Raw genomic sequence first — 14,370 nt, forward strand, 5'->3', positions numbered from 1 at the left:
GCATCACATTAAATGTCATCTGCCATTTAGCCGCCCAGTCTCCCAGTCTCGTAAGGTCCTTCTGTAATTTTTCACAATCCTCTCGCGAGTTAACGACTTTGAATAACTTTGTGTCATCAGCAAATTTAATTACCTCGCTAGTTACTCCCATAAATCGCCTTGAGCCTCACAACCTTGCATTCGGGAATTTAGCAGCTTCTAACAGTCTGTATGTCCACATACTTCTCACCAGGAGTACATAAGAGCATAATAATAGCCATACTGGGCCAGACCAATGGTCTATCTAGCCCAGTATCCTGTTTCCAACAGTGGACAATCCAGGTCAGAAGTACCTGGCAGAAACTCAAATAGTAGCAACATTTCATGCTATAAATCCCAGGGCAAGCAATGGCTTCCCCATGTATATCTCAATAGCAGACTATGGACTTTTCCTCTAGGAACTTGTCCAAACCTTTTTTAAACCCAGACATGATAACTATTCTTACCACATCCTCTGCAACAAGTTCCAGAGCTTAGCTATTCATTGAGTGAAAAAATATTTTCCCCTATTTGTTTTAAAAGTATTTCCATGTAACTTCATTGAGTGTCTCCTAGTCTTTGTGCTTTTTGAAAGAGTAAAAAATGGATTCACTTCTACACCACTTAGGAATTTGTAGTCCTCAATCATATGACCCCTCAGTCATTTCTTTTCCAAGCTGAAGAGCCCTAACTTCTTTTGCCTTTCCTCATATGAAAGGAGCTCCATCCCCTTTATCATTTTGGTCGCTCTTCTTTGAAACGTTTCTGAGTAGAGGAGTGTGGTAGCCATGTTAGTCCACTCTTAAGGTTATCAATAGAAATCAAACAAAATAAAACATGGAAAAGAAAATAAGATGATACCTTATTTTATTGGACATGACATGTTTTATTTTGTTTGATTTCTATTGATAACGCTCTGAGTAGGCAACTGTACATGGGTATTTTCATCTGGGAGCAGATATATGAGTGCATGTGGATTCACATGTGGTTTGTGTGCATGCCGCCTTCTGGGAATGACTGCGTGTTTGGTTATTATCGAGCAAGGAACATGTTCAGCTCACTAGCAAGGTATGCGAACATTTGTCCCCTGTTGGCTGGGAATGAGGATGAGGATGTCTTTGTCTCTTCCCAAAAACAGCATATTAGCATCTAGCAAACTAACCACATCTGTATGAGGTAAGCTGGCATATTCTCCTGCATTCTATATAGCGCACCTAGCATTCCGTGCCAAAATTTAAGCAGATTCTATAACAGCGTTGTGATTTAATATCGGCTAGCCAGTTATGATGCATTTAACCAGCTACAGTAAGTGCTAATCCTGGCCGGTTAAATGTTTTTGAATATCCAGGGGCAAGTGTCTAAGGGCTTGATGCACAAAGCTAATCATGCATGTAACATTTGCTTTAGACTGGTTGTAGCCAGTCTAAAGCAAATGTCTTATTTAATTTAATTTTGGCATTTAGAATCCACTTAACCATCAAGTTCAAGGCGAAGAGCAATCGCATATTGTAAGCAGGTACTTCCTCTGTCCCAATCTTGGTTTTTGTACCTGAGGCAATGGAGGGTTAAGGGCTCCTTTTACCAAGCTGCGGAAAAGGAGACCTGCGCTGGCATCGGTGTGTGTTTTTCATGCGTGCCAAGGCCCCCTTTTACCACAGCGGATAAAAAAGAAGTCTCTCTTTCCTGCAGAAAATGGCCATGTGGCAAGTAAAGCACTTGCCACGCGGCCATTTTGGGGGGGGGGGGGGAGCCCTTACCGCCACCCATTGAAGTGGCAGTAAGGGCTCCCATGCTAACCTGGAGGTAACCGGGCAGCATGTGGCACTTCCCGATTACCGCCAGGTACACTCCGCCGCTAGCGCCGGATATGACAGCACACTAGGGGTGGGAAGTACCACCGGGCTGCTGGGGTAGCCTAATGGTACTTCCTGTTTAGCCCATGTTTGGCTTACTGGCGCTTAGTAAAAGGGGCCCTAAGTGACTTGCCCAGGGTCACAAGGAGCTGTAGTGGGAATCAAAACCTGTTACACTAACCAATAGGTCACTCCTCCACTCCAAGGTCTAATGTACAAAGGGGCTCTGCATCCCTTTTACCCTTCACTGTAGCAGCTACCAATAACCCTATGCAAATGTATTGCAACAAGCTCATCAGTATTAAAATAAGCATTCCAACCGATGCACAGACATTTCCATGCACCGAGCACCTACCTTTAACATGCAAAACTTAACAGCAGGTCTGGAGTTGTTGTTAAGTTTTGCATGATATCCCTGGTGGTCCAGTGGACCCCCCTCCTGACCCCCCTAACCTTTAAAACTCCCTGGTGATCCAGTGCTCCCCAACTCCCCCAAAACACTTAATACCTCTATGGTGGTCCAGCAGACCCCCTCTCCCATTACCCTCATGCCCCCTGGAACCAAAAAAAAATCCCTGGTGGTATAGTGGACCCCCTCTCACCACCCCCTCAAAATTCAAAAACTCCATGGTGGTCTAATGACCCTCCCCCTCCACATACTTTGTGAGATTTTGAGTCAGGAAGGCAGGAGCAACACCTACTCCCTCCTGCCTCTGGGCCCACCCTTCTCTAAATGGCAGCACCCAGCCCTTTCCCGGTGCATCCTGGGATGGTGCTTAGCCCCTCACAGTGCATCCCAGGATGCACAAGGCAGGGGCTGGGTGTTGCCCTTTTGAGAAAGGTGGGCCCAGAGGAAAGAAGGAATAGATGTTGCTCATGCCCTCCTGTCTCCAACTCTCACAAGGTATGTGGAGGGGAGGGGAGAGGTGGGAGTTTTTTTTAGTTGTGGGGGGCTCATGTGGGGGTCCACTGGACCACTAGGGAGTTTTTGGTTCCAGGGGCACAGGCAGGTGCGGGGGTGCCAGGGAGTTGGGAGGGGGTCTGCTGGACCACCAGGGAAGTTTAAAGGTTAGGGGGTTGGGGTCCGCTGGACCACCAGAGTTTTAAAGGTTAGGGGGTTCAGGAAGGGAGGAAGGGTCTGATCATCACTGACATGCCCAGAAGAAACATAGCAGTTAGGGAATTTCTCATTTCAAACTCCTTCACTCTGTTTTCTACTTTCCCAGTCCCAAAACTGCCCCAAACCGAAAATTACCCTTCCACACCAAAATGCAACCAACCCCTAAATCTACTCCCTGCAACTCACCTAACACCCAAAATTTCCCCATTCCAAAAAACTGCCCTTACAACTGCCCAACCCTCAAAACTACTCCCACCATAACTGCCTCATGACCTCACAAACTGTTCCATTCCAAAAACCACCCTTGCAACTGCCCCATCAACCTGAAAACTACCAGCTCTCTCAAAAATTACCCCATAACTGCACCACCACAGCCACCCTACAAACTGCTCCAGCCCCCAAAGCTACCCCTGTAACTGCTTCACCACTGCACAAACCCAACCCCCCCCCCCAAATGTTCCACCCCCAAAATTATCCCCTGAAACTCTCCTACCACGCTATACTACCTCACTACCTATGTGCCCCACCAGCCTACCAAATTGCTCCATTCCAAAAGCTACTTCAACGATTGTCCCACCAACCCACAAAGTGTTCTTAGCCCTTAAAACTGCCCCACAGCCCTGCAAATTGTCCTCACTCTGAAAAAACTACTCCCACAACAATTGCTCCACCATCCCACAAGCTACCCTCATCCCACAAGCTACCCTCACCTACAAAAACTATCCCCAAAAGCCTCAACATAACACACAGACATATTGACACACATGCATATCCTGAGGTGTTGGAAAGAATTCCATGAATCATGCTCTGCATTCTTTCCCCACTTGTTTTAAAGCTTGAATTGCTGTCTGGAAGTAGTCAATGAATAGCATACACAATACATTTAAAAATGAACCCTTAAAAATGAGAGGGGTCAATATTTAGCTGGTCAATATTCAGCTGATGGCAGTGTTTTGCTGACTAAGGTAGGCCGGCGAGGAGCATGCCGAGCAGCCGCACATAACATGGCGGCTGCTGCCCGGCAGCTCCTGCGTCAGAGCAACCCTTCCTTTCCGGCTTCCCCATCGGCGATTGAGATGACGCGGCAGGAGACCCCCTTGCCATTGGTTGGGAAGCCGGAAGGGGCAGGGCTACAGGGGAAAGCATAAAAGCTGCCAATGAGGGCTAGGGAGCCTCTTGTTGGCAGCGAGCAGCGCGGGAGTTTCAATCGCGGTATTAGCCAGCTATCAGATCAGCTGATTTCTCTCCCTTTTTTTTATTTTCTCAGTTTCTCAGAAAAGCCGGCCATTTCCCTTTCCTTGTTGCGATCGCGGTGTAGCAGTGTCGGGCCTTTTTAATAATTTTGCTTTTTCCACAGAGCCAGCCATCTCGCAATCATCACGGGCAGAGAGCGGCGTGGGAGTTTCCAACGTGGTTCCCCACACGGTAAAACCTGCTTTTCTTTGTTTCCCTATCGCGTTTCTAGCCAGCTTTCAGATCAGCTGATTCCTTTTGTTTTCCCTATCGCGTTACTAGCCGGCTATCTAATCAGCTGATTTCCCGGCCGCCTTTTATTTTGCCGTTTCTCCCATTTCCTTTTCCTGTGCTGCGGTGCTGCACCCTTGGCATTAACGACCGGTGCGGCAGTACCGGGACGCCCAATACCACGGTCAGCAGTTATGTACTAACGTTTTCTTGCATGCTCCTGTATGCCCTTCTCCATTTAACATTTCCTTCTTTTGCCGCTCACCTCGGTTTTTCCCGCATTGAATAGCATACACAATACAATTTAAAAATGAACCCTTAAAAATGAGAGGGGTCAATATTCAGCTGGTCAATATTCAGCTGATGGCAGTGTTTTGCTGACTACTGCAGGCATTATACCCAGAAATTCAATTTCAGGCTATGTCCAGGCTTTGGCATTGAATTTCTAGGTTTGAAGCACTTAACCGACTATGGTGAACCACATAAAGATAGGACTGACTTTTTTGCAGTTCATATGCAGTGACCTTGGCTGGTTAAGTGCTGAAGTTTGGCACGTAACTGGCCAATTACTGACTCTGCCCCCAGAATGCCCCCAAATAGCTGGTTTTCAGTTTGATGCTAACTGGGCATTTTTAGCAGCATTAGCAAGTTTGAATATCGACCCCAGAGTTACTAGGCTGAGTAAACAAGGTAAATTATCAAGAGGTTATATTAACTCCTGCATTGAAAGTGAGAAACTTGGAAGTCTTACCAGAGCCAGTGCTCAACAGTAAAAATAGCTTATTTTGTAGTCAAGAGGATGAACTGCCAGCTGCTCCTGCTTTTGAAGCAAAAGGGTCTTGCTTCAATAATTCATGACTTGGTGACATGTCAAATTAATTATTGCAATTCCTTCTTGTATCATCAACTTTTGCAAAAAGAAAAACCCTGCGACAGCTGTATCCATCACAAAATGTGGTCACTAGGATACTTTTGCGAAAGCAAAGTTGGATGAGTAACACTGGTACCTGTGGGGAAAAAAGGATAAAATTGAAAATTTCCAGCCAAGTTTCAAAATGTCTTTATCTTTCTAGTTCCAGATATTTTACTGACTTGCTAACTATTTAATTCCCTAGTGAGGCTGTCTGTTCTTCCTCATAAGCACTGCTGACAGTTCCAGGCCCTGTTTTAATTAAAACTGTCTGCTACCAGAAACAGGGCTATTATTTGTCCCTTCCTTGTGGAATCCTATTACCCTTGAATTGAATTGTGCTGGCCAGAAGGAGTGTCTTCAATGTTGCAGGCCAGACAGGCAAGGTCTGAAATGTGCCGGGAGGAGAGTTGGAAAGTGAGAGGTGCAGGACATAGGACAGGGTGTATAAAAGCAAAGAGAGAGAAAGCGAGAGAGATGCCAGACTGTCAGACCTGTGAGTTCTTGTACCAAGTGGAGCGCTGCCGAGCCCGGTACTTGGACCAGGTTCTGCTTGGCAACCGGACAACCCCAGGTTTCACCTGTGCTGACCGCCGTTCCCCAGAGGTTGAGCCCCTAGGTGCAGGCGGCCTGCAGGGCTTACGAGATGGAGCAGGAAGCGGGGTAATGAATATGACGGCCAGACAGGCAGCAGGCAAGAGAGTGATCCAGGTACAGGCAGAGTCAGTAGGCAGGCAGCAGACACGAGAGTAATCCAGGTACAGGCAGAGTCAGTAGGCAGGCAGCAGACACAAGAGTATTCCAGGTACAGGCAAGGTCAGGAGGCAGGCAGCAGACACAAGAGTAATCCAGGTACAGGCAGAGTCAGTAGGCAGGCAGCAGACACAAGAGTAATCCAGGTACAGGCAAGGTCAGTAGGCAGGCAGCAGACATAAGAGTAATCCAGGTACAAGCAGAGTCAGTAGGCAGGCAGCAGACACAAGAGTAATCCAGGTACAGGCAGAGTGAGTAACGAAGAACGAAGTAGAGGAGAAGCACACTACTGAGCAAGTAACACCTACCAAAGTAGAAGCCGAAGCAAGGAGTTTAGGGAGAGCTCAGCTGATAAAGTGCTGGCGTCTGAACAGATGAACAGGGTTTGACACTTTAAGGTGATGTTCATCTATATTTACCAATGGAAGTAAAATTGGTGAGCTGGATGATGATATGAGAATACTTCATTGAGATACCAAGGGAGAAGCGTGATACTAGGACAGAAGACCTATATTCAACAACTTATAAGTACTTTGGGAAAATCTGACCAGAAAGTTATCAGTTTGGAGTAATTATTCTGCATCAGAGGAAATAGTACTCTTTTGAATGGACTATTACTGATGAAAGAAGGACTTCTAATACAGTATAGTGAGATCGAGAGGAAGGTTACAAATGAGATAAGTTGGATTTATATCCTGAAGACATATGGGATTATAGAATTCTATGTATTATGCGATCCCCTAGGATCCAATGTAAGAAAGAAGGAATTGAATTAGAAGAGAGGATGAAGTAGTAGAGTGATTGTGTTTGAATGGATGGATGCAAGAAAATCATAAAGAATTAGAAAGAATTAGATTTTTATAATACTGTTGGTGTGAATAATAATAAAGTGAATGAAAATTGTAAAAGAGTAGTCACTAGATTGTTATTTATTTCATATATTTTGACTAAAGTGAAATAAGGGGTGCTCATAAAGAGGGAGTAATACATATTCATTGATGATATCCTGAAAACCTGACTGGCTAGGATAAGTTTGTGAACCACTGGATTAGTTACTGCCCTGGTAAATGAATAATTTAATTTGCGATGAACCTTGCAAAATTTGTTATTCTGCTCCCTGGGAGCATCAGACCACTAACACATTGTCTGATGCACCTGGGAAGCCTTTCTTAAAGAGGCTGGAGCTATATAAAGAATGGTCCCCTTCCTCCTCCCATTCCCCCCATGCAAAGACTCTCCCACCCCTCACAAGCACCTTTCTAAACCCTAGGACAAGGGTGAGGAACCTCAGTCCTCAAGGGCCACAACCCAGTTGGGTTTTCTGGATTTCCTCAATGAATATCTATGAGATCTATTTGCATGCACTGCCTCTATTTTATGCAAATAGATCTCATGTATATTCATTGAATAAATCCTGAAAACCCAACTGGGTTGCAGCCCTTGAGGTTGCCCCCCCCCCCCCCCACACACAAACTGTTCCTGAAGCTCCTTCCCCCAGTAGAGTACCCCAATTGTCTGAAACAATCCATAATGCTTCAGCGGAATGGGGTAGGAGTGATCCCTGAGACTACTGCTAGGGGTCACAGGCTGGAGCCGCAAAGAGTACAAGCAACTAGGAATCACTTCTTCTTCTTTCAGGTGTACCACCAGGGATTGCTTCAGTTAGACACAGGAGGAGCTTATAACGAGGGGAGTCTTCAGGTTGGTGGATGGAATCATGGACTAGGATTTAGAAAGCTGCTTGTAGAGAGTGGAGAAATCAGTTTTGGTGGGAGGTTTTTATGTGTGTGTGTGTGTGGGGAGGGGGGGGGGGCATTAAGATTGTACCTGGGAGCATTAGGCCACACATTAGAAGTCTAATGCTCCCAGGCAGGAAAAATAATGCCAGTTTGCTGAATTCAATGCAAGCTGCATTATCCAATTTGCAAAATAATGAGGTACTTTTTATGCATTTGCATGCTTTGCATTTCATTATTATGCAGCCTGCAATGGGTTACCCTAACTTGTGTTATGGCAGAATAATACACAATTTTGCCGTGTAATGAGCATTAGTAACTACCCCCCCCCCCCCCCCCTTTTAATGCATGCACAATCAATTTAACACATATTAATCTATGAAATACACAGGTTAAATTGATGTGCAGTAAGATATATTTTTTTTAATTAAAACAAATGTGTGAAACAAACTAAAAAAAAGTCTAGACATTGCCCGATGCATATCTTTATTGAGGATGAAAACAGCATACCTACTTTAGATTTCCAAATGTATTAGGGATGTGAATTTATTAGTATATGTTTGTTTCATTAGTATGCCTTAAAAGGCTTAGCAAGCACTAAATTAACTTGTATTAACCTACAAATTAACTTACACTAAGAAGGGGTTTCATCAAAGTACTGTAAAGGTTTGCCTTTTAACGTACCATGATTTTCCATGGGATTCAACAACCTCCGGGATCCTGGTACCGCAGGTTGCTGAATCCTGCCTTAGAGAAACAATGCTGTTCCCAGGCCACTGAGGCCACCCCCAAATTGAAGCCCCCTACTCAAGGCCCCCTCCAAAGTTGAAGCCCCCCACTCTTTCTCCCCCACCTGATAGGTTGCTTGTCCAGGGTGGGGATCCAAGGGGGTCCGAGGGGGGGGGGGCTCTTTGGGCAGGAGTGATGCCCAGTCATGCTACTGCCACTAGGGGACACATTCCATATGAGCCCCCCACTGACCTCAGAAGACCCCCATTCTGGACCAGCAACCTATCAGGTGGGAGAGGGAGAGTGGGGGCTTGAACTCGGGGAGGGGGGGACCATGAATGGGTAGGCTTCAACTCAAGGGGAGGCACATTTAAGCGTACCATGTGACTTGCCTAACTTATTGAGGTCCTTGCACTAAGGTGTGCTAATGGATTTAGTGTGCATTTAGCGGCTTCAACTCAGGGGGCACCCTCAGCTAGTGGCCCAGAAGCATTGGGCTGCTATTTTGCAACCTAATGCTCCCAGATGGTAAAATAACCCTAGCAAAAATCTGGGGTTATTTTACCATAGTTCTGAGACCCTAACGCGACTTGCGGTGGATCAACGCAAACCATGCTAGGGCATTTGCATATTTTGCATCTCATTATTCACTAACCCACAGCGGCTTAAATATCGCCACAGTTGTTTTTAGAAAAGCAGCATTAGGGCCAAATAACATGTGTTAAGGACCAAATAATGTGCATTACGGCCCTAAAGACACTTGATGATTCCCTCCCTTAGGGGTATTTGTTAAGCACTTAATGTGTGGTTAGTGCACAATAATAGCCTACTGCACAAATGTCTTAAGGTTTTCTCTGGTAGCTTGCCTGTTACAATATGTTAAATAGTGCGCTACTGCATTTTTCTGAATTTTTCTCTGAGGGGACGTGGCATAGACTGAAAGTGGATATGGTTGTGTTAGCTAGCTAGTGCATTATACTTGGCAGAAACTGACTAATGCAGAGTTAATGCAGAAGCATTTAGTGCCTCCTAAATAGGAGGTGGTAAGTGGACCTCATTAATGTCTTGCAGGTACTGCACACTAATAGCTACAATAACATAAGACAATACAAAAAATAGAGGGTTGTGTTATATCTGGGTTTAGTGCGCAGTAAATCCTGACATTGTGGAGACATTTTGGATGGGTATTGTTTGGATTTATTTTCTGGTTGTGATTTTCTAGGTGCTTCTGTTTCATGTCTGGAGTGGGGCACTGGAATTGGGTAATCTGTGAGGATATTGTTGGTTTTATGTAGTATTTTGTTTATGTTGGTTTATAGTTATTCACTGTGCTTGCTATGGTATAGTGGTTTGGGAGCACAGAATTGTATTGATTATAGTCCTTGTATTGGTGATTAGTTAAAATGTAATGCCAAGAAGTGCAGAAATACAAAAGAGATGTACTGGATATGTGGGGAGAGATTGGTAAACTTGGCTCAGGAGAGGGACCTTGGGGTGATGGTGTCCAAAGATCTCAAGGAGATGAAACAGTGCGACACGGCGGTGGCTACGGAAGAAGGAGAAAGATGCTAGGCTGTATAGAGAAGGGTATAACCAGCAGAATGAAAGAGGTGTTGATGCCCCTATAGTCATTGGTGAGGCCCCACTTATGGTATTGTGTTCAGTTTGGAGGCCTTATCTTGCTAAGGATGTTCAAAGACTTGAAGCGGTTTAGAGAAAAGCGATAAAAATAGTAGGGAGTTTACGTAACAAGATGTACATGGAGAGACTTGCAGATCTAAACATGTATATACTGGAGGAAAGGAGAAACAGGGGTGATATAATACAGACGTTCAAATATTTGAAAGGTATTAATCCTATCTTTTCCAGAGATGGAAAGGTGGTAGAACTAGAGGGCATGAATTGAAGTTCACAGGGGGCCGACTCAGGAATAATGTCAGGAAGTATTTTTTCACTGAGAGGGTGGTAGATACCTGGAATGCCCTCCCACAGGAAGTGGTAGAGATGAAAACTGTAACAAAATTCAAAAATGTGTGGGACAAACACAAAGGAATCCTGTTTAGAAGGATCGGATCCAAAGAAACTTAGGGGAGAGTAGGTAGGAAAGCCAGTGCTGGGCAGACTTCTACAGTTTGTGCCCTGATCAAGGCTGAATAGATTTGGATGGGCTGGAGTAGAGCTTTTCAAGAGCTTTAACAACAACTTCAGACATTTTAGAACAAGGCCAGTGCTGGACAGACTTTTACTGTGTTATGTCCTAAAAAAGGCAAGGATAAATCAAGATCAGATATACATATGATGCATCACTTCATACCGTATGTAATGAGTTTATCTTGTTGGGCAGACTGGATGGACCTTACTGGTCTTTATCTGCCACCATCTACTATGTTACTATGATATAATGTGCTAAGCCCAGAGTAAACAAGTCTCTGAGTTAATTAATGGACGTTAAAAAGTTCTAATGCGCATTGTAGCATTTTTATTAAAACAAATATTAAAAAATGAACCACAAAAACATCAAAAATCAAGGGAAAATCTGAAAATGACTAAATATTTTTTTCTGTGCAGTTCCCTAAAAAGGATGCATGCTTGATTCCTTTCTATGCAATTCCTGATTTGCTGCATTGGGTTAATACCATTTCCATTTCAAAGATCGTTCACCTACAGTCCAGTGCTTTTAATTCCATTTTGAGAGTGTTGTTTTACTAAAAAGCTACCTTTTGTTTTAATTTGCCTAATGCTCTTTTAAAAGATAACAGCAGTCCTTATCTTAGATTTTCAGTATACTCAATGTTTGACTTTCCTACTCTTACAACAAATGAAGGATATTTAAGTCACGATAACATCTGATTTGGTCATTTCCTTCAAGGGCTCTGGGAGGATCTTGGGCTATACATACAGTGAGCTGTGCCAGGGACTGTTTATCTTGCTACTGGAGAGAAAACCCGACTGTGCTGATGTAAGAAAGATGAGTGGTTTGACTCTGCTGTATCTTTTTGGTGAACATTGCTTGCTTGATCTCAAGGATTACACTTTCTCTTGGAAACCCAACTGTATGTTCTGGCTTTGGAACCTGCTACAGTATCCACTCCAAGACCACAAGCTTCAAGATTGCAGAGACGTCCTGCCAACCTGTGGGATTCCTGACCACTATGAAAGATGAGGGCGAGAAGCTGGACATCTTGAAGCTTTTAAATGGGTTCCTTGGAAGCAGTCGTGCCAGCCCAACTTTTTGGATTGGTCTCTCCAAAAATTCTAGGCAGTGCGTCCATGAGGACAAGCCCCTCAGGGGATTCTTTTGGGCTTCTGGAAAGGAGGATTCAAGTATCAGCAAATGGATCAAAGAACCAGCAAAATCCTGCACGAGTGTTCGATGTGTTGGACTACAGGCCATGGAAGCCAGTCCTGATCGGGAGCCATGGGGATGGAAAGATCTAAACTGCAATTCTAAGAATGGTTATATTTGTAAGTATGAATATGCTGGCATGTGTCAGAGACTAAGCATTACTAATGCCAAACGCATTCTTTATAGAACTGCCTACAACATAGAAAGCGATTTTTTAGAATTTAGCCCTCCTGGAACTATAGCTACTGTTTTTTGTGAGGGCCATTGGAGAAATATGACCTTGACTTGCCAACAACAGAATGGCAAATATGACTGGGATGGACCTATGAATTTAAGCACTCTGTGTTCTTGCCCAGTAGGTTATGAAATGGACCAGAATAGGGACTGTACAGACATAGATGAATGTCAGCAGAATAGATGCATGTCTAAATGCATTAACACTCTGGGAAGCTTTTATTGTAATTGTACAGTGGGATATGTCATTGGAGAGGATGGAACGTCATGTCATCAGAGCTCCCAGGAGCCTGGCGAGGCACCACTGATACCATTGGTGAGTCAGTACAAGAAACTGCCACCAGTCCGTCCTGGAGAAAAGGAAGTCCAGCATCCACCTCAGCATCCAGTTATCCACAAGAGACAGAGTCAGGAAGTCTGTCTTCTGCTAGCATTTTCATACCAGTAACTGTTGCAATAGTAATATTGGGCATCCTTGTTATGGCTGTGTTATGGATATTAAAATTATGCTTTGGAAAAAGCCCTGAAAGCAAGAGCAAGGAAATGGCTGTGCAGGCCATAAATGAGCCTGATCTGAAGGCCAACAACACACAGTCTACAGAGCATTCGATAGAGAATGTTAGAAAGAGGGAAGAACCAGAAGAACCGGAAGAAGTGGTATCCAATGGCTCAAAGTCATTTCACGAAGCCAGCTGAAAAGAGGGATATTGGAAACCTTTGAGTCACAAGTGTTCAAAGCATCCCTTTTCATGATAAGATCTACCTTGAAAATAAGACCTTTATATGGTATAACATACTGAATGCATGCGCTCGCTCTGTGATTTGTCACGTTCCCTGAATCTGTTAGTTATAGATTATCAGTGGTTGCATGGTGAAAATATCTTGTAAATATCATGCATTTATGCCTCAGTTCAACAGGAATAGAGACTTATCAGATGGTGGAATGATTGTATACATTGCAGTTTGTATTTTCCAGTGTGTCCCTCCACCTTACAACTTTTGAATGGCTGTACCTAGCTCTACCACCACTTTTCAAAGGTTTGTTTGATTGCATAATGAAAGGATGAAAATGGGCACCTTTCCTAAAAGAATGCATGGGAGAGGGTGGGTTTAACTGAGGCTATCTCAAGTGGTATACTTTCTATTTGGATGCATTACTTTCAACTATAGGGGACTCTTTTTATGAGATCTTGCTGACTAATGCTCATACGGTAGGCTGGTTCAGGAATGTAATTCACAATACTGATTAATTTTGTAATTATGACATCATAGAAGAGCACAGGGCACTTGCACTATGCATTAATAAGGGCATAAAAACTGTGTAAACACTGTACAGGGAATATATAAATATATATGCCAAGGAATAAGAGGTATATTACAGAAAGGAATCCAGTCCTCTTACTGCTGTCTTAATTACAGGAAGGGAATTTTGTATCCTGATAAACTTCTTTTGGAATCAGGGTCCTTGAAATCCATGATAACAGAGTCCTAATGCGGTTAAGTGCAATATTCAGCATCTAACCACATAAGGTGAGCCACATAAAGATAGGACTGTTTTTTATGTGGTCCTATTTATGCGGTTACCTGATGCAGTTAAGCGCTGTGTATCAACACTTAACCACATAAGTGTCAACTCTGCCCCTGGACTGCCCACAAATGCCAGTTTCGGCTTAGGTGCTAACTGTGGATATATTTTCAAAGCACTTAGACTTGCAAAGTTTCATAGTAACCTATGGAACTTTGTAAGTCTAAGTGCTTTCAAAATATGCCTTACAGGTCAGTGGCACTATCTGGATAAGTGCCGCTGAATATCAAAGGTTAGCTCTGGACAAGTGATTTAGAGGCTCTTATACTAAGGCTTGTAGGTTGCCCAATGTGTGGTACAACATGTGTCAGATTAGAACAACTGTGTGCCCTGGGCAGTAATTCTAATTTTCACACATGTCCGATATGTTCGGCAGAAAATATTTTTTATTTTCTACCACATGGCATTAACCGGGCGGTAATCGGCAGTGTACGCATGCTGACGATTACCGCCCGGTTAACGTTTGAGACCTTACCGCCAAGTAAGTCAATGGGTGACGGTAAGGTCTCAGGCCCAAAATGGACGCACGCCAATTTTTTGTATTGCCTCACTTCCATTTCGTCCAAAAAAAAGAACTTTTTTGCAGCGCTCTGAAAAAATGGACCTGTGCACGTACAACACA

At 43.9% G+C, this 14,370-nt stretch overlaps 1 protein-coding gene across 1 annotated transcript; it reads left to right on the forward strand.

Annotated features, from left to right (window-relative positions):
* The first annotated feature begins 11,551 nt into the window (after nucleotides 1–11,551).
* On the forward strand, nucleotides 11,552–14,144 carry CLEC14A (C-type lectin domain containing 14A). Its single transcript, XM_030215319.1, is given in 3 exon segments — nucleotides 11,552–11,578; nucleotides 11,580–12,453; nucleotides 12,456–14,144. Coding segments are annotated over 3 exon segments (1,305 nt in total). The 3' UTR covers nucleotides 12,860–14,144.
* Nucleotides 14,145–14,370: the final 226 nt, after the last annotated feature.

This window comes from Microcaecilia unicolor, chromosome 9 (assembly GCF_901765095.1).
Source record: "Microcaecilia unicolor chromosome 9, aMicUni1.1, whole genome shotgun sequence".
Taxonomy (NCBI): Eukaryota; Metazoa; Chordata; class Amphibia; order Gymnophiona; family Siphonopidae; genus Microcaecilia; species Microcaecilia unicolor.